Genomic DNA, 25,626 nt, shown 5'->3' on the forward strand with positions numbered 1-25,626 from the left:
AGGCTAGCCAGTGTATAGGTGCCACAGTATAGGCTAGCCAGTGTATAGGTGCCACAGTATAGGCTAGCCAGTGTATAGGTGCCACAGTATAGGCTAGCCAGTGTATAGGTGCCACAGTATAGGCTAGCCAGTGTATAGGTGCCACAGTATAGGCTAGCCAGTGTATAGGTGCCACAGTATAGGCTAGCCAGTGTATAGGTGCCACAGTATAGGCTAGCCAGTGTATAGGTGCCACAGTATGGGCTAGGCAGTGTATAGGTGCCACAGTATAGGCTAGGCAGTGTATAGGTGCCACAGTATAGGCTAGCCAGTGTATAGGTGCCACAGTATAGGCTAGCCAGTGTATAGGTGCCACAGTATAGGCTAGCCAGTGTATAGGTGCCACAGTATAGGCTAGCCAGTGTATAGGTGCCACAGTATGGGCTAGGCAGTGTATAGGTGCCACAGTATAGGCTAGCCAGTGTATAGGTGCCACAGTATAGGCTAGCCAGTGTATAGGTGCCACAGTATAGGCTAGCCAGTGTATAGGTGCCACAGTATGGGCTAGGCAGTGTATAGGTGCCACAGTATATGTTAGGCAGTGTATATGTGCCACAGTATGGCCCCGTTCACATCACAAACGCGGATGGCCACGCATGCGGAACGCACGCCATCCGCGTTTGTGTGCGTTGCGTGGCTGATCCCATCACTGAAAAGTGAATGGGACAGCCACGCGTTTTTACAAAAAATGCGTGCAGCATGCGTTCCCGGACCGCACAGGTCCGGAACGCATGCAGTGTGAACATCAGACATTGCACTCTATGCAATGTCTGAGGTCGTGCGTGTCGGCCACCTGCACGCGTTTCCAAAACGCGGCTGGAAACGCGTGCAGTGTGAACGGGGCCTTATGTGCCACAGTATATGTTAGGCAGTGTATACGTGCTTTAGCCTCTTGATCCGCCTCACCTCTGCATTTACCTGCTCTGCTCCCTTCCCCCTCAAGTAACTTCCAATGCTATTTGGGCTAACCGCATTGTATTGCCGTGCGCTGAGCCGCAGGGAAGAGGCCACAAGTGTTGCCTAGTAACGGTGGCCACCAGGAAGTGATATCACTTCCTGGTACAGGCCCCGAACACTCGCCGCCTGTTCCCTGCAGCTCACCATGCGGCAATACAATGTGGTGAGCCCGAATGTAAACTTACTGGAGGAGGGGGATGCAAGCGGAGGAGAGGGAAGGAAGCGAAACAGACCAAGTACATGCGGCAGCGGCGAAAATCGCAACTTTACCCTGATCACGATTTTCGGTTTTAAACTGAACATCGTTCAATCCTACTCTAACCTGACTTCACCCACTACATGCTTGTTCCAGGTATGTGTCTCCAACACAGATATATTCAACAGAACAATATGATTGCCAGGAGGGCTGCCATAAAACAAACAAAAAATTAAAGAACAGCATAACCTATAGGGGGCGGGGGGAGTGTCATTAGAATTTATGGAGATCCTTTAAAAAAAACAAAACCTTAATGAGACTACTGTAACTGTGCAAGGAGCAATGAAAAGGGTTAAAGCTTAATGCTGTAGTTATGTATTGGGAGAATATACATGAAGTGACGCGTATACCTATGCGTTCTAGTTTGGTTCTGTTGAGTGGCTATTCTTCCGCATTGGACACGGAGGAAGTGACGCTTATGCACTCCAGAATGGTTTTGAGGCAGGAAGTATGCTTATGGCTGTCTCATCCATTTTTCGTCATTTCCCTTTACCTGGTTTTACTATTTGTCATTGGTTCACAGATTTAAGATTGCATACAGGTGTGGATTGCTTTGAGCATGCCCAGTCCCCCTCCCTGTAAGGTATTTAAATCGAGCTCATTTGCTGAGTAGTCACCACCCGGTTTGGATGTCCTGCTCCTGTGCGGCTTCTTTCCTGATGGTTCTATGTGGTATTATATTAATTGTTTTCGTTTGCTTATGGTAGTTATATTTAATCTCTGGTACCCCTTAGCCTTTGCCTGCATTGCCTTTGGTCGCTTTATACTTTGACTTTTATGGTTACATTTTTACATTAGCTATCTCTCAAAATTAAACTTTACCTGTATTAGCCATCTCTTGTAATTGATTTTTGATCTGGTTCCTGCATTGGTTCTTGTAGGTGGTCTATCCTGGGTTAGTGATTGTCCAGATGAGATACTACTGTGTATTTAAATTGTGCAGGTACAATTTTCTTCCCTGTCTCTAATTTCTTTTTGACTATTTGTCATCTTCTCCTATGCTGGTTGGCATAGGGTGCTACTCTATCTAATCTATACACTTCTTGGGTGTCTTTTTCTCTTAAGGTTTAATGCCTTTTTTATCACATCTTGATTGTATTATAGTTGTAGTTTTTCTACAGTTTTTAACTATATTGTATTTTTTTACTTTATAGATGTTCACTGTATGTTTAAAAGCTTAATGCTGGGCATACATGGCTTTTTTTTACCGCTCGATTCTACCATCCGATTGTTTCGCCACTCGATTCTGCAGTGGATTCTCTTATCTTCCGCTAGTTTTTCTTTTTCCATTCTACTATCACAAATCGAGCGGCGAAGCGATCGAGCGGGAGATCGGACATGTCAGAAATTATCTATCGCGCCATCTAAATGGCTCAAAAACGAAACGTGTATTCCCAGCATTAGAGGCAGCCAGAGCTGAGGCTCTGCTGCTTGTCACATCTGCTGATACATGTAGCTAAAGCAAACACACAGGGAAAACTGCTATTGATTTCTACAGCACATATCTGGAATGACAACTTTACATTGTGTACTGTGCTAAAGTTTGGGTCTCATTTATGAGAAAATCTTCATATTTAAGACTCATCATATATAACTACAAAATAAAAATAATAATAATAATCATCTCAGAATATAGTTTTAACTAACAGTGACCTGCACTTTCACACCATTTTTATTAAAAAATGAGTAACTTCTACTGGCCAGCTGTGCTTTAGGCTCTTGTGAAAGGTTGTTTTCATGCACTGAAGTCTTCAGGGATACAGCGCAGCACCACCCCTACAACTGGAGACTTTTACTCCACTAAAAGCAATACGGACTCCTGAACAACTAGAACAAGGCACCACCCTCTGAAAAAGGCAGAGGCCTTCAGAAATACTGAACAGTTCTAACCAGTTCACTGCCACAACAAGTAAATCTAATTTGGAGGTGTCATTTACTCTCTTCCCAGGCATTTCGGCCAACACAAATCAGCAACTGAACTTCATCAGTCCAATTTCAAGCTACATTTGTAGAAAGTCATCTCACTGATCATCTCTATTCTTGCAAACAGACCTCATAACAATTATAAAACCTAAAAGGGACTCTGAGCACCTCATGGGCATGCCTTTAAGACTCCGACCAGTACTGCAAAGAACTTAGAGATGCATACCTTTCTGTAGCTTGTGCTCTCCTCATTTGATGCCTGAATGGCCATTCTACACCAAATAGTTTTAGTTCGGTTTCAATTTAAAAATTGCAGCTGCTATCTTGGTTATGTTATAACTTCCGGGTCACCCCTGTCTTCTCTGTTAGAGCAGTGCATCACTGAATTAAGCAGGAAGAGGAAGTGACACGCATGGCCATTTTGCAAGAGGCTCCTCCAAAGAGGTCATAGCACGACTTTGTTGAAAGTCGTCTGGCTTAAAAGCATGCCCATGAGAGGTGCTCTGAGTCTCTAAGTTTACATATGTTAAAGTCAGCACCATATAAAAGCCGTCATTACCCACAGTGCAATGAGTTTCACAGACCGTAACCTGTCAGGACCTTGGTCATGACATCACACTGTGGGAGTGGTTTCTCCACAATATCAGCCATACAGACCCCCTTGATGATCTATTTAAGAAAAGGGGGTATCAGCTACTGATTAGAATGCAGTTCAAGTCTTGGCGAAGTTCCTCTTTAAGTTAAACATATATCCTCAATCTGGATTCAGTAAACCAGGATTTTTATTGAGCAATAAAGCAATGTGTTTTAGTGCTCATGAACTAAAGCTACTCTGTGTTTTTTTTATTTATGGTACATGGAGAAATGAGCTATGCCCTGAGAAGGTATGCAGTGGTGTGACATAAGCAGCATAAACACAGCTCTATAAACTTCTCAGGAATCAAGTGTATCCAGCCCACCGCATACACTACTGCCTTATACCGTCAATACGGCTAAGATAAGGCATGGCAGAAGTTTAATAGTGAAACTTTTTTAATGTATTTTCCAACAGTCAAACAAGCAATATCTCCCTCTGTGCATAGAACTCTCAGTAGCGAACATTCTGTACAGATCACCTGGCAGAACTAAAGATGTCACAACCAGTGGTAAATTTCAGAATGTAAATCAGAGAGGGAAAATATTTGACATTGAGCAAACACTGACTAAATAATCTGTAAATGAATATTCTGAACACGCAATTGTATTCATTATTTTTCACTATAGTTCCTCTTAAGTGTTCAATTACAACTTACCTTTAGTATTTACCTAAAAAATATATTTGTATAGGCTGCTACTATAGTATGCATAGAACCTATCTTTCAACTCATCCAGCGGCAAAAATATGAAACTATATATAATTCTCTTTATAGAGTGAAATCCATGCACGTTGCACTAAACAGATATTCTGCTATTTACTCACTTGTACTTTAGCAATAACCATTGGAGAATCCAGAGTCCTACAAGGATCATTCCATTAATCTCACAAATTGAGAAAGCCCACGCAACCCTGTCGAAGTGATCAAAGAACACATCCGGAAGGGGACCTTCCTCTAACTTGGAAGGCACACGTTCATGAACAACAGAGATCATCACCGTGGTGAAGATGAAACAACAAAGTGCATAGAGGAAGGCTACCAAGGTTTTAAGCCACTCGTCAGGAAAAGACTGAGAACGTTCCAGTTCAGGCATTGGAATTTTTACCATCTCTTTCCGGATTCCATTTGGCATCCCATTCTTTTTGGCTTTGCTGGTGAAACCATGATCTTTTGAATTATACTCTCCATTTGTGCAAATATGTCCATTTGCATGTCCATTTTTGTGTTCCTCTATGTGATGTTCAATTTTAAGTGTTTCTATCAACTCCAGCAGCTGCCGTCCATTATCGGAAGAGACAAGAGACAAGGGTGGCTTGTGAAAGTCATCTTCTCTTAACCTGAGCAAACCTGGGCCATTCAGGGTTTTAAAGGTCTCCAAGTATTCTGGAAGACCTCTGTTGGTTAACCAGTCAGCAACCTCCTTGGGTGACCAGTGGATTACCTCCTTCATTTTCCAGTCACGGCAGTGTGTGTTTGTGTCACAAGCTAGTCTACACAATTGTTCTTACAATGAAGTAATCTTCTTCTTCTCATCCTGTCTGACGATCAGTTGTGTAGCATGGGTCATGGAGGAGACCGGAAAACTATGGCAGTTTAAATCCTCACATGTCTTCTTGGTTTTGGACATATAGAAGGTGCATCACGAGGCGTCTAGAAGAGAAAAAATAAATTAAGCGTGAGTCTACAAAATGGAAGGAGTGACTGGGAATACGTCTAAAATAGTACATACCGCATAAAAGACAAAGCTATAAATATAAACTGTTTTTCTTCACCAGAAGAGGTGGAAGGTACAATCTCATTACAGCAGTTTCCTTGGGCAGTAGCACATGCACAGGTTGCAATCTTGGGCTTGTGCTCATTTAATGTACAATAGCTATGTACTTCTAATGGCCTTTAGAACTACTCGGGGATGAGAATGGTTATGAAGGCTGCCTGATGTATGCTGAAGACCTAGGAGGACCAGTTATTTTTAATCGGAGATGGAGAAATGCTTCTAAAGTGCATCAAGCAGCACCATAAGAATCCTTTCAACTATTAAACTGCCCAACTAGTTTGGAATACAGGCCTCCTAGAGGATGCATGTACATTAAATCAAGAAACTTCACAACTACACATCCAGGTAAAGATGACATCCTCACCACCCCCGAGAGATGGCCAATAAGATACAATTTTGCAATGCATGCAAATTCTATGCAGCTTAAAACTGGGCCAACCAAAACCAACAGGACACATTTAATGTATAAAATTAGCATTAATTCAGAATAATCAGCATCTCACTCATCATCACAGGCCAGTCTGAGCTCCATTAGCAGCGTCAGCACCTAGACACAGAGGAATGAGCATCGGAGTAAAATTGCTTTTACTAGGCAAGCCCTGTAGGTTTTCTGCAATTTGCCTATAAACATCCTGGTTATTAGCCAACAAATCCAAGTAAGCAGGATGCACATAGTTATGCTTGAAGAATACCTAAAACTTCTAGATCCACCCCCCTCAAAAAAAAAAAATTAAGACTATCAAGAGTAATGTAGAAGGTGCTATTGTTGACAATTTTAAAAGGTTCTCCTTTTTTGCAGTTGATGATAATATGCCTTTAAGTTACAGGTTCACCGACTGTACACTTGTCCAGCCGAGAGATTTGGACGACTGAAGCTTAAAGGATGACTGAATTGAGAAGAATATGGAGGCTGCCATATTTCCTTTTAAACAATACCAGTTGCATGACTATCCTGCTGATCTATTTGGCTGCAATAGAGTGTGACCACCAGAAACAAGCATGCAGCTAATCTTGTCAGATCTGACAATGTCAGAAACACCTGAACTGATGCATGCTTGTTCAGGGTCAATGGCTAAAAGTATTACAGGCAGACGAGAAGATAGCCAGGTACCTGGTATTGCTTAAAAGGAAATAAATAAACATTTTGCTTGTTATTAAAATAATTTAAAAAAAGGGCAGCAGCAATCAGATATCACCAAAAGAAAGCTCTATCTGGGAGAAGAAAATGAGATAAAATTCATTAGGGTGGTGCCAAGTTGTAGGATTGGGCAATAAAAGTTGTGAAGTGCTTAAAAAAAAAAATCACCTGGTCACTAGGGGGTATAAACCTCTGGTCCTCAAGTGGTTAAATACCCTTAAGGTAGCCATACACTGGTCGATTTGCCATCAGATTCGAACAGATAGATCCCTCTCTGATCGAATCTGATCAGAGAGGGATCGTATGGCTACCTTTACTGCAAACAGATTGTGAATAGATTTCCGCCTGAAACCGTTCACAATCTGTGGTGGTGCTGCGGCTCCACCCTCCCCGCATACACTACCTGCTCCGGCCGGCGCGACTCCCCCTGGTCTCCTTCTCCGCTCTGGTCTCCGGGTCCGGCAGGCTTCACTTCCTGTCTGGGGGAAGTTTAAACAGTAGCACGCCCACTACTGTTTAAACTCCCTGCCGGGACAGGAAGAAGTGAAGCCTGCTGGACCCGGAGACCAGCGCGGAGAAGAAGACAGCGGAGACCTGGGGAATTGCGCCGGTGGAGCAGGTAATGTATTGCAGCTGTATTGAGTCGGTCGTCGGGCACTCGAACGCCGCTAGCGACGCGCTCTCTACCCGCGGGCGACCGACTGTAATTTCCCGCTCGGAGCGATCGACGGGGCCGATCTATTTCGTCCTGATATTTAGCGTTAACGATTTGATAGCAGATTCGATCCCAGTGATCGAATCTGCTGTCGATCGGCGGGGAATCGGCCTAGTGTATGGCCAGCTTTATACATCTAATATACTTTTTAATAAACCTTCCTGGAAATCATGGCAACAGTATATATCTGTGTTAAAGACACTCAAAATTCTCCTGTATGTCTCATGGGTTCATAAATCTATGTAAAGTACAAAGTAAAGCTTCCTAGTGATCGCATTTCTACAGCTTGACTGGTTTACTGCAATAGCACATTTATTCTACAGATAGGAGAAATCCTCACATCTGTAGGGATACTGGGATGTGCACAGAGCATTTGCAAGTAACAACACTCCCATCTCAGTAACAGCTGACAGCCATGCGGGAAGCTTTCCCAATGACACATTGAAGCACCAGAGTAGAGTATTAGGGAAACCAGCAACATACCGTAATCTCAGTTGTATAATACAGCTGTTTGAAATCTAGAGATGATTTTCAAAGGTTTATTTCTTGCTTAGAAAAAGTGGAGGCATGCTTTAAATTATCTTTCCATTTTAATTTTCACCGAGTTCTGATTTTCTTGTATATCCAGAAAGGTGAGATTTTACACATGCGGTGACAGTGCATTGGCGAGTATACAGAACACCTCTACATCTCTGTTCTTGCATGTGTAAATAGATGCAGAGAGCAGTAAGCAGATTTGCTGCTAACCCTGGTGGGATCTTTATCCGTAAAGTAGGACTGCACACATCCTCAAGCTTGCCTTATTTCTCTTATGAACTTTGGATGGTGAAGTAAAGCAGACTCATTTGTTATTTAGAAGCCATTGAAGTAGCTTTTCCACAAGAGCATAGCCACAAGAGAAACAAGGAAAATGAGGTTAATGAATGCTGGCTGAAATTCTTGCAATGTAGCTGAGGTTCTGTCCTTGGCCTCTGTCTCTTCCCTCTTTGCAGCTTCTCCTTCGGCAAACTCATTTCCTCTTTCGGCCTATAATACTATCTGAACACAGAGGACACCCAGATTCACCCATTCATGCCTGGCTTTGTTGCTGCTGCTATTCAGTAAGGTAAGGGAGACCATACATCTAGCAATGTATGGGCAGTTCGACCAAGAGACAGACTGATTGAAGAAAGATCTCTGCCCATACACTGCAGGCCAAATCATAATAGATTTTAGCATGAAATCCATCAGGAATTAGCACAGCCCTGCTGTCTGCCCATCCCCCAAATTTAAACTGCACCCACCAGCGTAAAATCTCACCGCTGCTGCAACTTCTGGCCTTCCCCGCCATCACCCTCGAGCACTGCCAGGTGGCGCATGAACCACACCAGATTTTGGCCCCCGAATCAGTCAAATCATCAGCTATGCTTGTTGCGCCACCAATTTTCATCAGTTTCAATAAAATAATTAAATCAAATGGTCTATAAGCCCACAAAATCAGTAGATGTAACGGTACCTCATGAATTATGTACATAAAGTGGATTAAAGTCTGCTAGGGTGGGGTGGTCCATAAAGAATTGGGCAAGTGTATGGGAGACACAACCTCCCCCCCCCCCCCCCCCCATGTTGCCTAACAATTCAGTGTGTCGGATGCCTGAACGACCCCCAGGTGCACTGTTCTCCTACTCACCCATGTCACTCTGAGGGCTCGTTCACTATAGGGGCGTTTTCGGCCTTTTTTCCAGCTTCTCAAAATCGCCCAGAAAACGCTTGAATCTCTATGAGAAGGTTCATATCAGCACGTTGCATCCACTTTGCGGTGCCTGTACCATTTTGGGGGCGTTATTGCTTTAATGGAAAGTTTAGTAAAAACGCAAAACGCTCACAAAATCGCTTTGTGCAGCGATTGCATTTTTAAGAATACATACATTGTAATTATTATTTTCCAGGTCAAAGAGTTAACTTCCTGACTTGGGTCAGGGAGTGAATGAAAAAAAACTCTGGAAAAGTGCTTTTAACAAAAACGCAGCATGCAGTGGAGCACCAGGAGGCGCTAAAAACTGCAAAATGCTTGTGTTTTTGTTTTTAGATGTGAACAAGGCCTAAAAGGGCCTTTAGGAAGAGGCCTCCAATGTAATTTTTCTGTAAAGTCATGTGTTTGAGCGCAGGAAAGAAATCTCCATAATATGTTTCCTGTGTGCATTTTTACTCTTGTTACAAAGTATTTCTGAGGTATGTCCACACTTCCCGATGACACAATTGCACTAAAATCTGACATCACGGCTCCTAAGAACTGAAGACTCAACGCTGAGGCTTTCTGCAATTAAAGCCCAGTGAATAATTCAAATATTTATATTCCAACACTTTGGCTTTGCAAATACATTGGAGATCTAAATCAATTATTTAACTTGCAGAGGGAATTGCCATTCGCACCAATAAATCACTTTTGCAGAACAACAACAGGTTTCATTAGCAAGAGGCCAGTATTGAAATGGGTCTCTGAAGCACTTCCAGTGATTAGCAGAGAGCACAGACAGCTCAGACATTTCTTATTATGTCAACTTGTTGTCTTTAGGACATCTGTATTCATTGGAACTGGAAATGGTTCTCGCTAATGGTCAAATTGGGCTGAACAGCCATTAAGCATGCTTTATCTTGCTTCACAAAGGCAGTGCTGGAATGAGATGCTCGTTGTAAAGAGAATTAACATGAAATAAGGACATCCAGGTTACGATAATTATAAATTAATTGATGGTATGGAAGAATCTAAAAAGCCAGGGAGCTACGGTGTCTTAACGCAACCCAGAAGCGACCTGTGAAACAAAAAGACCCAGATACTCGTTTAAAGCTGAATACCACTACAAAGACCGCAGAAGATGGATCAGGGGATACGCAGCGATGAACTATGCGATTAATGATCGTTCCCCAATCCATCTTTCGCAATTGTGTTCCGTGGGTACAAATGACGGGCACAAAGGCGCCATTCAAGGATCGTGGTAATGTGTGTGTGTGTACGTGTGTGTGTGTGTGTACGTGTGTGTGTGTGTGTGTGTGTGTGTACGTGTACGTGTGTGTGTACGTGTACGTGTGTGTGTACGTGTACGTGTGTGTGTACGTGTACGTGTGTGTGTACGTGTACGTGTGTGTGTACGTGTGTACGTACGTGTGTACGTGTGTACGTACGTGTGTACGTGTGTACGTGTGTACGTACGTGTGTGTGTGTGTACGTACGTGTGTGTGTGTACGTACGTGTGTGTGTGTACGTACGTGTGTGTGTGTGTACGTACGTGTGTGTGTGTACGTACGTGTGTGTGTGTACGTACGTGTGTGTGTGTACGTACGTGTGTGTGTGTGTGTACGTACGTGTGTGTGTGTACGTACGTGTGTGTGTGTACGTACGTGTGTGTGTGTACGTACGTGTGTGTGTGTACGTACGAGTGTGTGTGTACGCACGAGTGTGTGTGTACGCACGAGTGTGTGTGTACGTACGAGTGTGTGTGTACGTACGAGTGTGTGTGTACGCACGAGTGTGTGTGTACGCACGAGTGTGTGTGTACGTACGAGTGTGTGTGTACGTACGAGTGTGTGTGTACGTACGAGTGTGTGTGTACGTACGAGTGTGTGTGTGTACGTACGAGTGTGTGTGTGTACGTACGAGTGTGTGTGTGTACGTACGAGTGTGTGTGTGTACGTACGAGTGTGTGTGTGTACGTACGAGTGTGTGTGTGTACGTACGAGTGTGTGTGTACGTACGTGTGTGTGTGTACGTACGTGTGTGTACGTACGTGTGTGTACGTACGTGTGTGTACGTACGTGTGTGTACGTACGTGTGTGTGTGTACGTACGTGTGTGTGTACGTACGTGTGTGTGTGTACGTACGTGTGTGTGTGTACGTGTGTGTACGTGTGTGTACGTGTGTGTTTCAACGGTGATCAGAACGTCCATCCATGATTGGATTAATCATGAGGGTTGTTTAAAGTGAGCGGTTATTGTGTGTAATAGGCCATCTGTGAACTTCATTTAACATCCATATCCCTCTCAGTTAAGGTTCCCTTTGAGTAATGGCTTTGGATCCCATAGTCTCAGTGCCCTCTCTGTATCCTTGTTCCAGCGCTGACCCCCCCCCCCCCCCCCCCCCCCCATCCCGTGAAATTATTAGTTTTTGGCAGGGCTGTGGAGTCGGAGTCGTGGAGTCGGGCAATTTTGGGTGCCTGGAGTCGGAGTCGGGAAAAAATGCACCGACTCCGACTCCTAATGAATTTGTAACTGTAATTAAAATAGAAAATATGATAAAATGTTCTATTTCTCAGATAATAGTCATTAAAAATAATGTATATATACAGTATATATACAGTAATAGCTGTGCTTAGTCCACAAAAATGAAATAAACCAATCAAAATTAGTTACTTGTGCTGCTTCAATAAAGCAGTCCCCGTATTTTTAAGGTCAGATATACATATCTGATTGTGACTGTATATATGATGTGTACACAGGAATCTCATATATACTAAATAACATCTATGCTGTAAGAATAAAGCCTGATGTGTAGCTATGTCACTAATAGAGATGGTCAATGAGATGGAAATAATTCTGCATTGATGCTGATTTATGCAAATGTATGCACTCCCTTTGCTGATGAAATAAAATAATTTGATAGTTTATTAAAATTTGGTTTGGTGACTACAAATTAAAGGGTAACTGAGACGGATTAAAAGTAAAGTTTTATACATACCTGGGGCTTCCTCCAGCCCCCTTCAGGCTAATCAGTCCCTCACTGTCCTCCACCACCCGGATCTTCTGCTATGAGTCCTGGTAATTCAGCCAGTCAGCGCTGTCCGGCCGCACCCCGCTCCCACAGCCAGGAACATTCTGCACCTGCGCAATAGTGCTGCACAGGTGTAGTACGCTCACGGCGGAGTGTGTTCATGCGCACTACGCTTGACTGACTCAAGTACCTGGACTCATAGCAGAAGATCCAGGTGGTGGAGGAGGACAACGAGGGACTGATTATCCTGAAGGCGGCTGGAGGAAGCCCCAGGTATGTATAAAACTTTAATTTCATCTGTCTCAGGTTTACTTTGTTACACAGTAGTACTATACATATGCACTCCCCACAGAGCTGCAGGGAATCCACTGAGAATGCTGTGCACATTGAACACAGAGGTGTTGTCTGTTTACAATCTCCTCATTCCCCTGCAGAGTACCTGCACATCATTCTTACATGCACCCACACTTGATAGATGTTCTTTGTTCCGGTTGTACCTTTTACAAGTACTCTTACCAAGGACTAGTTTTAGTCTAAAGGGAATAAATATAGTAGTCTACATATCCTTCTCACTTCAGTTGTCTTGTAAAATTCCTAAGCGTTGGCAGTTAAGAGACGAATTTCATGTTACATACTTTTAATCAACAAAATTGTAATATGCAAATTAGAGGAGTCGGTGGAATCCTAAACTGAGGAGTCGGAGTCGGTGGATTTTTGGACCGACTCCACAGCCCTGGTTTTTGGGTGTGCTAGTATCAAAAAACTTCAGAAGATGAGCGATTCCGGTACTGTAAGCACACGAGTCCAGGCTAGCACAGCGAAACTGTGCGAATCTTCTGAAGCACTTGGTGACAGGAGTATTTATTAACTGCCCCAGATGAGTTTCAACCAGCATGTAGGGATGATGCAAATATATCAGAGTTCATGCAGAATTATGTACATTAATGCAAATATATGCAGCTTGAAAATGGACCTATTTAAACCTGGGTGGGACTTGATTGGTCCATTTCCAAGCTGCATATATTTACATAAAAATTTACATAATCCTGCATGAAGTCTCAAAATTTTCCATCTCATTGATCATCCCTTCCAGGATGTGTACGAGATCAGACCGGGACCCTCTGAGGGATAGTTAGCAATATGACTATACGCTGAGGCACTGGAGAAGATGTCAGCATACATAGTATATATGAATACAAAAAATAAACTCACTTGATGCTGCTAAATTCCATCAAGCAAGTAAAAAAAAAAAACAAATAAAACATAGGTCTACAGCAGGTATGTCAAACCGGTCCTACGAGGGCCGAGATCCTCACATTTTTGATACTGCTCAAATTAATTGATGGGTCTGGATTAGCAGAGGTGTAGTCCATCAGGTAGAACACATTCCTTTCTTTCTCAGTCCATCCTAAACACTGGCATGGATCTGGCCCTCCAGGCCTGGAGTTTGACACATGTGGTCTACAGGTATTATGAAAACATGCAGTGGCACATCACCAATCGCAACTGGAGAAAATGGAATGACTTGGTTGGGTTGCTGGTACTGAGCTCAGAAACCTGGCATATACATACAACTTTAACCACTTTACCCCCGCGCGTACGTATTTCTCCGCCCCTTTTTCCATCCTTTAAAAACCAGGGACGGAGAAACACGTACTTTCCGCGTTCCCGACGCTGCCCGCGCTCCCGCTCGTAAACACGCCGCCCGCCGCTAGTAAAACCGCCGCCGCCCGCTCGCCCAGAGATCAATGAACGGGAAAATCCATTCCCGTTCGTTGATCTAAGCCCCGCAATGATCAGCTGCTCTCCTATGGGCAGCGCGATCATTGTGAGAAAAAACTCACGTGTCCAGCCTCCTTATTCTTCCTCCAAGCTTCCGGAAGGAAGCTTGGAGGTCGCATTAAAACAAAAAGTTACTGTGGCCATCTTGTGGCCAAATAGTAAACTACACCCTAACATTTTTTAACATACAAATAAATGACTTTTAACACATAAAATTAACTCATTACCTCCCACACTCCCCATTTTTTTTTTTTTTTTGTAATTAAAAAAAAATTAAAAAATTTACAATTAAAAAAAATACATAAATAGTTACCTTAGGGACTGAACTTTTTAAATATTTATGTCAAGAGGGTATAACACTGTTACTTTATAAACTATGGGCTTGTAATTAGGGATGGACGCAAAACTGAAAAAAATGCACCTTTATTTCCAAATAAAATATTGGCGCCAAACATTGTGATAGGGACATAATTTAAATGGTTTTATAACCGGGACAAAAGGGCAAATACGTTTCATGGGTTTTAATTACAGTAGCATGCATTATTTAAAAACAAAACTATAATGGCCGAAAACTGAAAAATAATTATTTTTTTCCCCACATTTTTCCTATTTTCCCATTAAAACACATTTAGAAAAAAATAATTCTTGGCATAATGTCCCACCTAAAGAAAGCCTAATTGGTGGCGAAAAAAACAAGATATAGTTCATTTCATTGCGATAAGTAATAATAAAGTTATAGACGAATGAATGGAAGGAGCGCTGAAAGGTGAAAATTGCTCTGGTGGTCAGGGGGTAAAACCCCTCAGTGGTGAAGTGGTTAAAGGACCTATCGTGATTTTTTTTTTTTTTTAATTTAAAATACATTACATGAACCATTCAGATAAGAATTATGTTTCTTCCAGAGCAAAATGAGGCATAAATTACTTTTCTTGTATGTTGCTGTCACAGTAGGTAGTAGAAATATGACAAAACCAACAGGGTTTGGACTAGCCCATCTCTTCATGGTGGATTCTCAGAGAGGCTTTTTATTCTTAATGTTTACAACGATATTCGATGAAAAAAATTTATACAATGATGCTGGCCAGCCTCCCTGCTCACTTTTTTGGCAGTTGGACAGAGCAACAGCCATTCACTAAAATCTTTTTAAAATAAAGGTAATCTGAGAATCCCCCATGAGGAGATGGACTAAGGGCTTATTTCCACGACACGCAAATTCACAATGCAAATTTCCTCATCCAAAATGCAACAGGTTTGTGAATTGAGTCATTTCCATTCAATGTGAATGTCTAGACACGATGCGGAAAAAATCTGCATGGTATGCTGTATTTTTTTGCATTCCGTGGCAATCTGGATGCGATCTGAATGCAAATCGTGGCTAATGTAAGTCAGTGGGGTTGCATCTATTCGCGTTACAAACACAGAATTTCACGTTCTGAATGTGAATGTAACCAGAATGCACAGCTTCATTTCCTCACCTTCTACAACCAAACATTGGGTCAGTGTGCTTTTTTTCTAAGAGTGCTTTTAAAAACACTAGTGCTTTGAAAAGCGCTTGGCTAATGTATTTTAATGGGATGGATCACACCAGAGCGATGTGATTTTATCCCAAACCAGGGTCCTGCAGCATTTCTGCAGTTTTCTGAGGTGATTCAGCCTCAATGTTAAGTATAGGAAAGTAGAAAATCGCTCTGAAAAGCGCTAGATCAGAGTGATTTTCCAAGCATTTTTGTTACAGAAGCTGTTCAGTTTCCAGCTCTACTGTAACAAAAAAAAACGCTACACCAAAATGCTCCAAAAATCGCCAGGCATGATTAGAAAATCGATAGGCACATGCCTAGAATCGCTCAGAAAAAAAAAATCACTTCAAAAAGCACTGAGCGATTACTCTAGCGCTTTTTGGTGTGCACTGGCCCATACACAGGAAAGGCCTACACAGGAAGTTCATTAATGCTAATGAGTTGCTGGGCATGTAATGTTGCTAGGCAGTTTTAAAATCGCAATGTGATTTGCAATGCGTGTAAGTGGAAATATACCCTGTTCCAAAACCTGTCGGTTCTGTCAGATTTCTACTACCTACTGTAAATGACAGCAACATGGGAGAAAATGTATGGCTCATTTGACTCTGGAAGAAACATGGGTTCACATGTAATTAAAACCTGAAAGTGGTCGTGTAAGTAAGAAAGTGGTCCCATTTATTTCCTTGTAATCGATCCTTAGCATCAGACTTTCCTGCTGATCCTGTTTAGGCTGGTGCACACCAGAGCGGTTCTGGAGCGTTTTTTAAAACGCTTGAAGGGGGAAAACCGCTTGGCTAATGAAAGTGTGTAGAAAACAAACCGCTCTGGTGTGCACCATTCCATTCAAACGCAAACTCAGGGGCTGTAGCATTTTTTAGATTTCGGAGGCGTTCCTGCCTCAATGTTAAAGTATAGGAAAGTAGAAAACCGCTCTGAAAAACTCTAGATCACAGCAGTTTTCCAGGCGTTTTTGTTACAGCTGTTCAGTAACAGCTTTACCGTAACAAAATGACGACATCTGCTACACAAAAACCCTCCAAAAAACAATAGGCATGTTTAGAAAACCTCTCTAAACATGCCTAGAATTGCTCTGAAATCTGCTTCAAAAAACCTCTAGTGTTTTGCGGATCTGCTAGAGGTTTTTGGTGTGCACTGGGCCTATATCTAATACTTCAGGCCATTAACCATAATGAGGATAAAGATCAGGTGCTCCAACACCTTTCAGTCTAACATTGCTGTTTAACTGAAAAGCGAGTAGAAGCTGTGTGCTCCAGCCCTAAATATTGCACAGGCATTACTGAATCAGGTGATGTCCCTGTAGCCAGTCACCTCTACTGGAGACAGCATCAAATACAGTACGTGCTAGTTTGTAATTAAAAAAAAAAAAAAACACCCCACAAAAACACAGAGATGAGCTGATGGTTGAGCTTGAAGGCCTGGAAACCACTAGAGTGCTTTTTTGAGTCTTTAGGGCTCGTTCACACTTGAGCGGGAATTGCACGATTAAAAAAAATGCTAGCCCATGTAAGACTATGGCAGTGTTCTTACTGCCGCGTTTGCGGTTAGCGTTAACCGCAAACGCGTGACATGCAGAGTTTTGCATAGCACTGCTAATCGCGATCACGCCCAAAACGCTGCAGTGTCCAGTGATTTTTCCGCAATAATCGTGGAAAAATAACTCCTGCAAAACCAGGGCTGTGGAGTCGGAGTCAGGGCAATTTTGGGTGCCTGGAGTCGGAGTCGGGGAAAAAATACACTGACTCCTAATGAATTTAAACTGTAATTAAAATAGAAAATATTATAAAATGTTCTATTTCTCAGATAATTGTCATCATAAATAATTTATACATACAGTAATAGCTGTGCTTAGTCCACAAAAATGAAATAAACCAATCAAAATTAATGACTTGTGCTGCTTCAATAAGGCAGTCCCCGTATTTTTAAAGTCAGATATACATATCTGATTGTGACTGTATATATGATGTGTATGCAGGAATCTCTTATATATACTAAATAACATCTATGCTGTAAGTATAAAGCCTGATGTGTAGCTGTGTCACTAATAGAGATGGTCAACGAGATGGAAATAATTCTGTGCTGATGCGAGTTTATGCAAATGTACGCACTCTCTTTGCTCATTAAATCAAATTTGATAGGTTGTTAAAATTTGGTTTGTGACTACGAATTGAATGGTACCTGAGAAGGATAAAAAGAAAAGATGTATACATACCTGGGGCTTCCTCCAGCCCCTCTTCAGGCTAATCAGTCCCTCGCTGTCCACCTCCACCACCTGGATCTTCTGCTATGAGTCCTGGTAATTCAGCCAGTCAGCCCAGTCCGGCTGCATGCCGCTTCCTCAGCCAGAAGCATTCTGCACCTGTACAATAGTGCTACGCAAGTGTAGTACGCTCCCGGCGGCGGAGTGTGTGCATGCGCACTACGCCAGACTGGCTCAAGTACCTGGACTCATAGCAGTAGATCCAGGTGTTGGTGGAGGACAGCGAGGGACTGATTAGCCTGAAGGGGGCTGGAGGAAGCCCCAGGTATGTATAAAACTTTTATCTGTCTCAGGTTTACTTTGCTCCACAGTAGTACTATACTCTACATATGCACTCTCCACAGAGCTGCAGGGAAACCACTGAGAATGTTGTGCACATTGAACACAGAGGTGTTGATCACTCATAAACCTGGTTCAGATTGTGCATGAAGAATGTGTAATAGAGGAAGAATCCCCTTATTCCCCTGCAGAGTACCTGCACATCATTCTTACATGTACCCACAGTTACATTGCCTAGGGCCTGATAGATGTTCTTTGTTCCGGTCTGTACCTTTTACAAGTACTCTTACCAAGGACTAGTTTTAGTCTATGACTAAAGGGAATAAATATGGCAGTCTCAATATCCTTTTCACTTCAGTTGTCTTAAAATTCCTAAGCGTTGGCAGTTAGACGAATTTCATGTTACATACTTTCAATCAACAAGATTGTAATATGCAAATTAGAGGCGTCGGAGTCGAGGAGTTGGAGGAATCCTAAACTGAGGAGTCGGAGGATTTTTGTACCGACTCCAAAGCCCTGTGCAAAACAACGGCGGTAAATGCCGGCGTTTTGTGGTTTTAGGTGTAAACGGGGCTTTCAACCGCTAGCGATTTCCCTAAACGCTGACAATGTAAATGGATGGGACAGATTCCACTAGAGCGATTGGGCAAATCACAATTGCAGGACATGCAGCATTTTGGGAGCGTATGCGCTCCTAAGTGTTGAAGCACTGGCAAATCACTCATGAATCACTACACAGCAATTTGTGTGTGATTTTGAATTACTGCCAACTGTTAAAAAAAAAAAAAAAAAAAAATCACAGCCAATCAGAATTAAAATCGCTAATTGCAAATAGCCATCACAATCCCAGGCAAAAAGCTTACACTTTAAAAATCGCTCCCAAAAATCACCAGAAACCGCTCAGGAAATCACTTACAAAAACAGCTAATTAAGAACGCTAGCAATTTCAATAGCGATTTACGACTTGTAATGGGTTCCAGGCCAAGTCTGATTTGGAATCACTTGCAGTTAACTGAGCTATGCAGGTGTTGGTATGGCAAGTACCTGTTTTTAGATGTGAAAATCGCAGCCACTCCGTTTCCAGTGTTGCAAATAAGTATCAGCTTCACTGCTCTAGAACTAACCTGCAACACATCACTGGCTGCACAGCTACTTCCTCCAAAGTCACACCTTTTACTTCCTGCAGTTTATTGCAAACAATTAACAGCTGCTGTGAACAGATATAAAAGTTATATATGCCAGCATGTGCGCTGACACTGGATGATAAATGTTAGTGACCACATTGAGCACATGCATCAACGATTGTATCTTTCCAAAAGTGTGTATGGATGGTTAGATAACAATTGGTACACCCACATGCAGAAACCAACACCCAACAAACGCTGAGGTCACTTCTGTATGCATGCGCAATATTTACAACTGATCGCTCACTTTACCAGAAAGCCAGTCGTTATATGGGGTTCCTTTTGTTTGTTATAAGAGATCAGAAGTCCAGTCAGCAATTGCTCATTATCTGTTATTTCCTAACAATCGTTATTGTAAGTGTGTACATAGTTTTAGGATGAGCGCACATATCCAATTTTGGTTGGTCAATTTTACCACTTCTATTTACTATGAGGAACAACAGATTTTGATTTGAATACAATGAATAGATTATGAAGGTAAATTCTCGTACTACACGAAAATGGCAATTGGCCAATCAAGATGGGATGTGTGTACCAGCTCCACATGAGAACTGTCCTCTAGGTAGGAACACCCACTCTGCCACCAACTCCTAATTTTCTACATGGGATTTTGAGTCACATGACTGACATTTTCAAAGGGCATCTATCAGAAATAGATGCATCAAATATAAAAATTGTGTGAGTACCCGCTCAGTGTCCAATTCAGCTATACAAACGTTCGGAAAATTGCTGGGTAGGTGAAATGTAGCATAAATAACTAAATTCCAAAATGGCATTTGTCAGTTCTACATCATTTTAATGGCAGACAAGACTTCCTATAAGTACTGGCATCATCCTAAAAAAATAAACCCCACACATTACTACAGGGGCATTAGGAAAGGTTCCAGCAACTACAGAGCCGGCCACCTTCCATCACTGCTGAAAGCCTCATTTAACAACACTTCTGTCTGCTCTTGTTGCCAGTTGTTTGGGATGAGTGTATCTGCTCTGTTGAAATGGCATCCTTTATCAATTAGCTCATTACACTAACAAAATAGATGTGCTAATAAGCTCCATAATCGCTCCAAACAAACGAGAGCTGCTTGGATCACCAATGTGCTGACACTCATTTATTCATGTAAAATATGCCACAGAACATTAAACATTAACAAAGGCGCTCTCCCCGCCACAGAATCCATGCTGTACACTGCACTGATCTCAAGTGAGGACGTCCCCCCCACCACTCACAGTGGGTGTTACTGAGCACAGCCCACCACAAACATCAGCTGTTCAGCAGAGATGCACCAACCTCAGCAAGGTACCAGCCACATGCTAAGCACATCAAGCACACACCTCAGCAAGGTACCAGCGACAAGCTAAACACACAACAAGCACACACACCTCAGCAAGGTACCAGCGACAGGCTAAACACACAACAAGCACACACACACCTCAGCAAGGTACCAGCGACAGGCTAAACACAACAAGCACACACCTCAGCAAGGTACCAGCGACAAGCTAAACGCACAACAAGCACACACACCTCAGCAAGGTACCAGCGACATGCTAAGCACATCAATCATGCACCTCAGCACGGTACTGGCGACAGGCTAAACACACAAGCACACGCCTCAGAAAGGTACCAGCCACAGGCTAAACACAACAAGCGCACACACCTCAGCAAGGTACCAGTGACAGGCTAAACACAATAAGCACACACACCTCAGCAAGGTACCAGCAACATGCTAAACACAACAAGCACACACACCTCAGCAAGGTACCAGCGACAGGCTAAACACACAACAAGCGCACACACACCTCAGCAAGGTACCAGCGACAGGCTAAACACAACAAGCACACACCTCAGCAAGGTACCAGCGACAGGCTAAACACACAACAAGCACATGCCTCAGCAAGGTACCAGCAACAGGCTAAACACACAACAAGCACACACACACCTCAGCAAGGTACCAGCGACAGGCTAAACACACAACAAGCACACACACACCTCAGCAAGGTACCAGCGACAGGCTAAACACAACAAGCACACACACACCTCAGCAAGGTACCAGCAACAGGCTAAACACAACAAGCGCACACACCTCAGCAAGGTACCAGCAACAGGCTAAACACAACAAGCGCACACACCTCAGCAAGGTACCAGCAACAGGCTAAACACAACAAGCGCACACACCTCAGCAAGGTACCAGCAACAGGCTAAACACAACAAGCACACACACCTCAGCAAGGTACCAGCAACAGGCTAAACACAACAAGCACACACACCTCAGCAAGGTACCAGCGACAGGCTAAACACAACAAGCACACACACCTCAGCAAGGTACCAGCGACAGGCTAAACACAACAAGCACACACACTTCAGCAAGGTACCAGCAACAGGCTAAACACAACAAGCGCACACACCTCAGCAAGGTACCAGCAACAGGCTAAACACAACAAGCACACACACCTCAGCAAGGTACCAGCGACAGGCTAAACACAACAAGCACACACACTTCAGCAAGGTACCAGCAACAGGCTAAACACAACAAGCGCACACACCTCAGCAAGGTACCAGCAACAGGCTAAACACAACAAGCGCACACACCTCAGCAAGGTACCAGCAACAGGCTAAACACAACAAGCACACACACCTCAGCAAGGTACCAGCGACAGGCTAAACACAACAAGCACACACACTTCAGCAAGGTACCAGCAACAGGCTAAACACAACAAGCACACACACCTCAGCAAGGTACCAGCAACAGGCTAAACACAACAAGCGCACACACCTCAGCAAGGTACCAGCAACAGGCTAAACACAACAAGCACACACACCTCAGCAAGGTACCAGCGACAGGCTAAACACACAACAAGCACACACACTTCAGCAAGGTACCAGCGACAGGCTAAACACAACAAGCACACACACCTCAGCAAGGTACCAGTGACAGGCTAAACACACAACAAGCGCACACACACCTCAGCAAGGTACCAGCGACAGGCTAAACACAACAAGCACACACACCTCAGCAAGGTACCAGTGACAGGCTAAACACACAAGCACACACACCTCAGCAAGGTACCAGCAACAGGCTAAACACAACAAGCGCACACACCTCAGCAAGGTACCAGCAACAGGCTAAACACAACAAGCACACACACTTCAGCAAGGTACCAGCGACAGGCTAAACACAACAAGCACACACCTCAGCAAGGTACCAGCGACAGGCTAAACACAACAAGCACACACACCTCAGCAAGGTACCAGCGACAGGCTAAACACAACAAGCACACACACCTCAGCAAGGTACCAGCAACAGGCTAAACACAACAAGCGCACACACCTCAGCAAGGTACCAGCGACAGGCTAAACACAACAAGCGCACACACCTCAGCAAGGTACCAGCAACAGGCTAAACACATCAAGCATGCACCTCAGCAAGGTACCAGCGACATGCTAAACACACAACAAGCACACACACTTCAGCAAGGTACCAGCGACAGGCTAAACACAACAAGCACACACACCTCAGCAAGGTACCAGCAACAGGCTAAACACAACAAGCGCACACACCTCAGCAAGGTACCAGCGACAGGCTAAACACCACAAGCACACACCTCAGCAAGGTACCAGCGACAGGCTAAACACAACAAGCACACACACCTCAGCAAGGTACCAGCGACAGGCTAAACACAACAAGCGCACACACACCTCAGCAAGGTACCAGCGACAGGCTAAACACAACAAGCACACACACCTCAGCAAGGTACCAGCGACAGGCTAAACACAACAAGCGCACACACCTCAGCAAGGTACCAGCGACAGGCTAAACACAACAAGCACACACACCTCAGCAAGGTACCAGTGACAGGCTAAACACAACAAGCACACACACCTCAGCAAGGTACCAGCGACAGGCTAAACACACAACAAGCGCACACACACCTCAGCAAGGTACCAGCGACAGGCTAAACACAACAAGCACACACACCTCAGCAAGGTACCAGCGACAGGCTAAACACAAGCACGCAACACAAAGCCCTCACCTGAACGACACTTTCCAGATCAGCTTACAGGAGAAATCATTAACATTCCCGTAACGCTTTCATTCCAAGAATAACTTCACCTGCTCACAGCCCGGGAGCAAGGAAAACACAAATTGGATTCGGTACTCAGGTCAGAGTTAAAAGGTTAAAGTACACATACTACCAGAAAAAAAACCTCAGGGACCTTAGAAGAGGTTATCTGCAGTGACCCCATATGTAATCTCAGTATTGTCTGCTGAGGTAATGTGTACATTTTGTCTTTTCTTATAATGCCCTGGAAACACCACTTTAACCTCCCATCCCGTTGTTTGTCGGAGGCATCTCAAAGACTACCTTAAAGTAAAAAGGACTGAGCTTGTCATGACAGGCTCTGTCTTATGCTGGATCCACACGGTGCGTTCGCGCACTCGATTTCCCGCCTGATTCCCGTCGATTCGTTTATTTCCAACATGCCCGATTTGGATTTCGATGGATCGTTAGGTCGATTCGCATGCAAAGTATGCCAAATCAACCTAACGATCCATCGAAATCCAAATCGGACATGTTGGAAATAAACGAATCGACGGGAATCGAGCGGGAAATAGAGTGCGCGAATGCACCGTGTGGATCCAGCATTAAAGGGGAACTTCAGCCTAAACAAACATACTGTCATCAAGTTACATTAGTTATGTTAATTAGAATAGATAGGTAATATAATCTCTTACCCACCCTGTTTTAAAAAAAACAGGCAAATGTTTGAGATTCATGGGGGCTGCCATCTTTGTCATGGGGCAGCTATCTTTTTGGTTGAAAGGAGGTGACAAGGAGCAGGAGACACAGTTCCAACTATCATGTGTCCTGATTACCCCTCCCAGCTGCACGTACTAGGCTTCAAATGTCAAATTCAAAATGTAAAAAAATAAAAATAAAAAAATAAAAAAATTGCACCAAAACAGCAGAACGAGAACAAAATCAGAAATCCCATCATGCTTTGCACAGCATCAGGGGGAAAAAGCCCTGGCAGTTTTCTTCTGTGCAGCTAAAAATGAAGATGTATTTTTAGTCCGGAGGTTCACTTTAATGGTACACATCTATGGGGGTGTAAACTGAGGTGAGAAAAATATGGAGGCTGCCATATTTAATTCCTTTTAAACAATACCAGTTGCCTGGCAGCCCTGCTGATTTATTTGGCTGCAGTAGTGTTTAACACCAGAAGCAAGCATGCAGCTAATCTCATCAGATCTGACAATGCCAGAAACATCTGATCTGCTGCATGCTTGTTCAGGGTTTATGGCTAAAAGTATTAGAAGCAGAGCAACAGCAGGATAGCCAGGCAACTGGTTATCTAAAAGAAAATAGATAGGCAGTCTCCATATCCCTCTAATTATAGTTGTCCTTTCCATACTTACCTGATTGGCCTTAAAGGGACACTTAAGTCAATAAAAAAAATGAGTTTTACTCACCTGGGGCTTCCAATAGCCCCCTGCAGCTGTCCGGTGCCCTCGCCGTCTCCCTCCGATCCTCCTGGCCCCGCCGGCAGCCACTTCCTGTTTCAGTGACAGGAGCTGACAGGCTGGGGACGCGAGTGATTCTTTGCGTTCCTGGCCACAATAGCGCCATCTATGCTGCTATAGCATATATCATATACCATATAGCAGCATAGAGGGTGCTAATGTGTCTGGGAACGCGAAGAATCACTCGCGTCCCCAGCCTGTCAGCTCCTGTCACCGAAACAGGAAGTGGCTGCCGGCGGGGCCAGGAGGATCGGAGGGAGACGGCGAGGGCACCGGACAGCTGCAGGGGGCTATTGGAAGCCCTAGGTGAGTAAAACTCATTTTTTTTGTTTGACTTAAGTGTCCCTTTAATGTCTCCTGGCAGGCGATCACACTGCCCCTCTTGGAATTGTGGTTGTGAAGAGCTTTATTTCAAAATCTCAGCCAAGGCTCTGAACACGCTCGGTGTCTTGTTTACCAGAAGTACTCATCCAACAGTACCCCAAGGCAGTGCATTTACTGCATAATGTATGTTACAGTGGCAGTGAAGCATACTTTTCATTAACTGATTCACTGTATGCGAAAATTATTAACGTGCAGTGCGACTTTCCCGTTCCTGTGTTTAAAAAGGAATTTAACCAAAAAATGGGAAACAAATCATTACAAAGTGAGAAGTTAAAACATAGAAGAGAGATCAAGAAATTGATATTCGCCATGTACTTTGTCCATGTTGTTTGATCCACAATCAGCCTACATGTAATCATGGCAGATAAGAAAAACTAAACAGTACCAACTGCCATTATTTTATAACCACACCCACTAACATTGCGATAGGCTAAAAGGTCTTTTTTGTTTTTGTTTTATTTTAAGATGTACATATCCACAGAGGGAGATACTGGTTGCT

At 43.5% G+C, this 25,626-nt stretch overlaps 1 protein-coding gene across 8 annotated transcripts in view; it reads right to left on the reverse strand.

Moving 5' to 3' along the window:
- SGMS1 (sphingomyelin synthase 1) overlaps nt 1–25,626 on the reverse strand; it is a 419,472-nt gene that overhangs the window by 39,097 nt on the left and 354,749 nt on the right. For all 8 annotated transcript variants that reach the window (XM_068258841.1, XM_068258842.1, XM_068258843.1 and 5 more), the window contains one exon: nt 4,635–5,460. In XM_068258841.1, coding sequence (XP_068114942.1) covers nt 4,635–5,260 — 626 coding nt within the window. In that variant the 5' untranslated portion in view covers nt 5,261–5,460. The remainder of the gene's footprint in view (nt 1–4,634; nt 5,461–25,626) is intronic.

Source organism: Hyperolius riggenbachi, chromosome 10, assembly GCF_040937935.1.
Source record: "Hyperolius riggenbachi isolate aHypRig1 chromosome 10, aHypRig1.pri, whole genome shotgun sequence".
NCBI lineage: Eukaryota > Metazoa > Chordata > Amphibia > Anura > Hyperoliidae > Hyperolius > Hyperolius riggenbachi.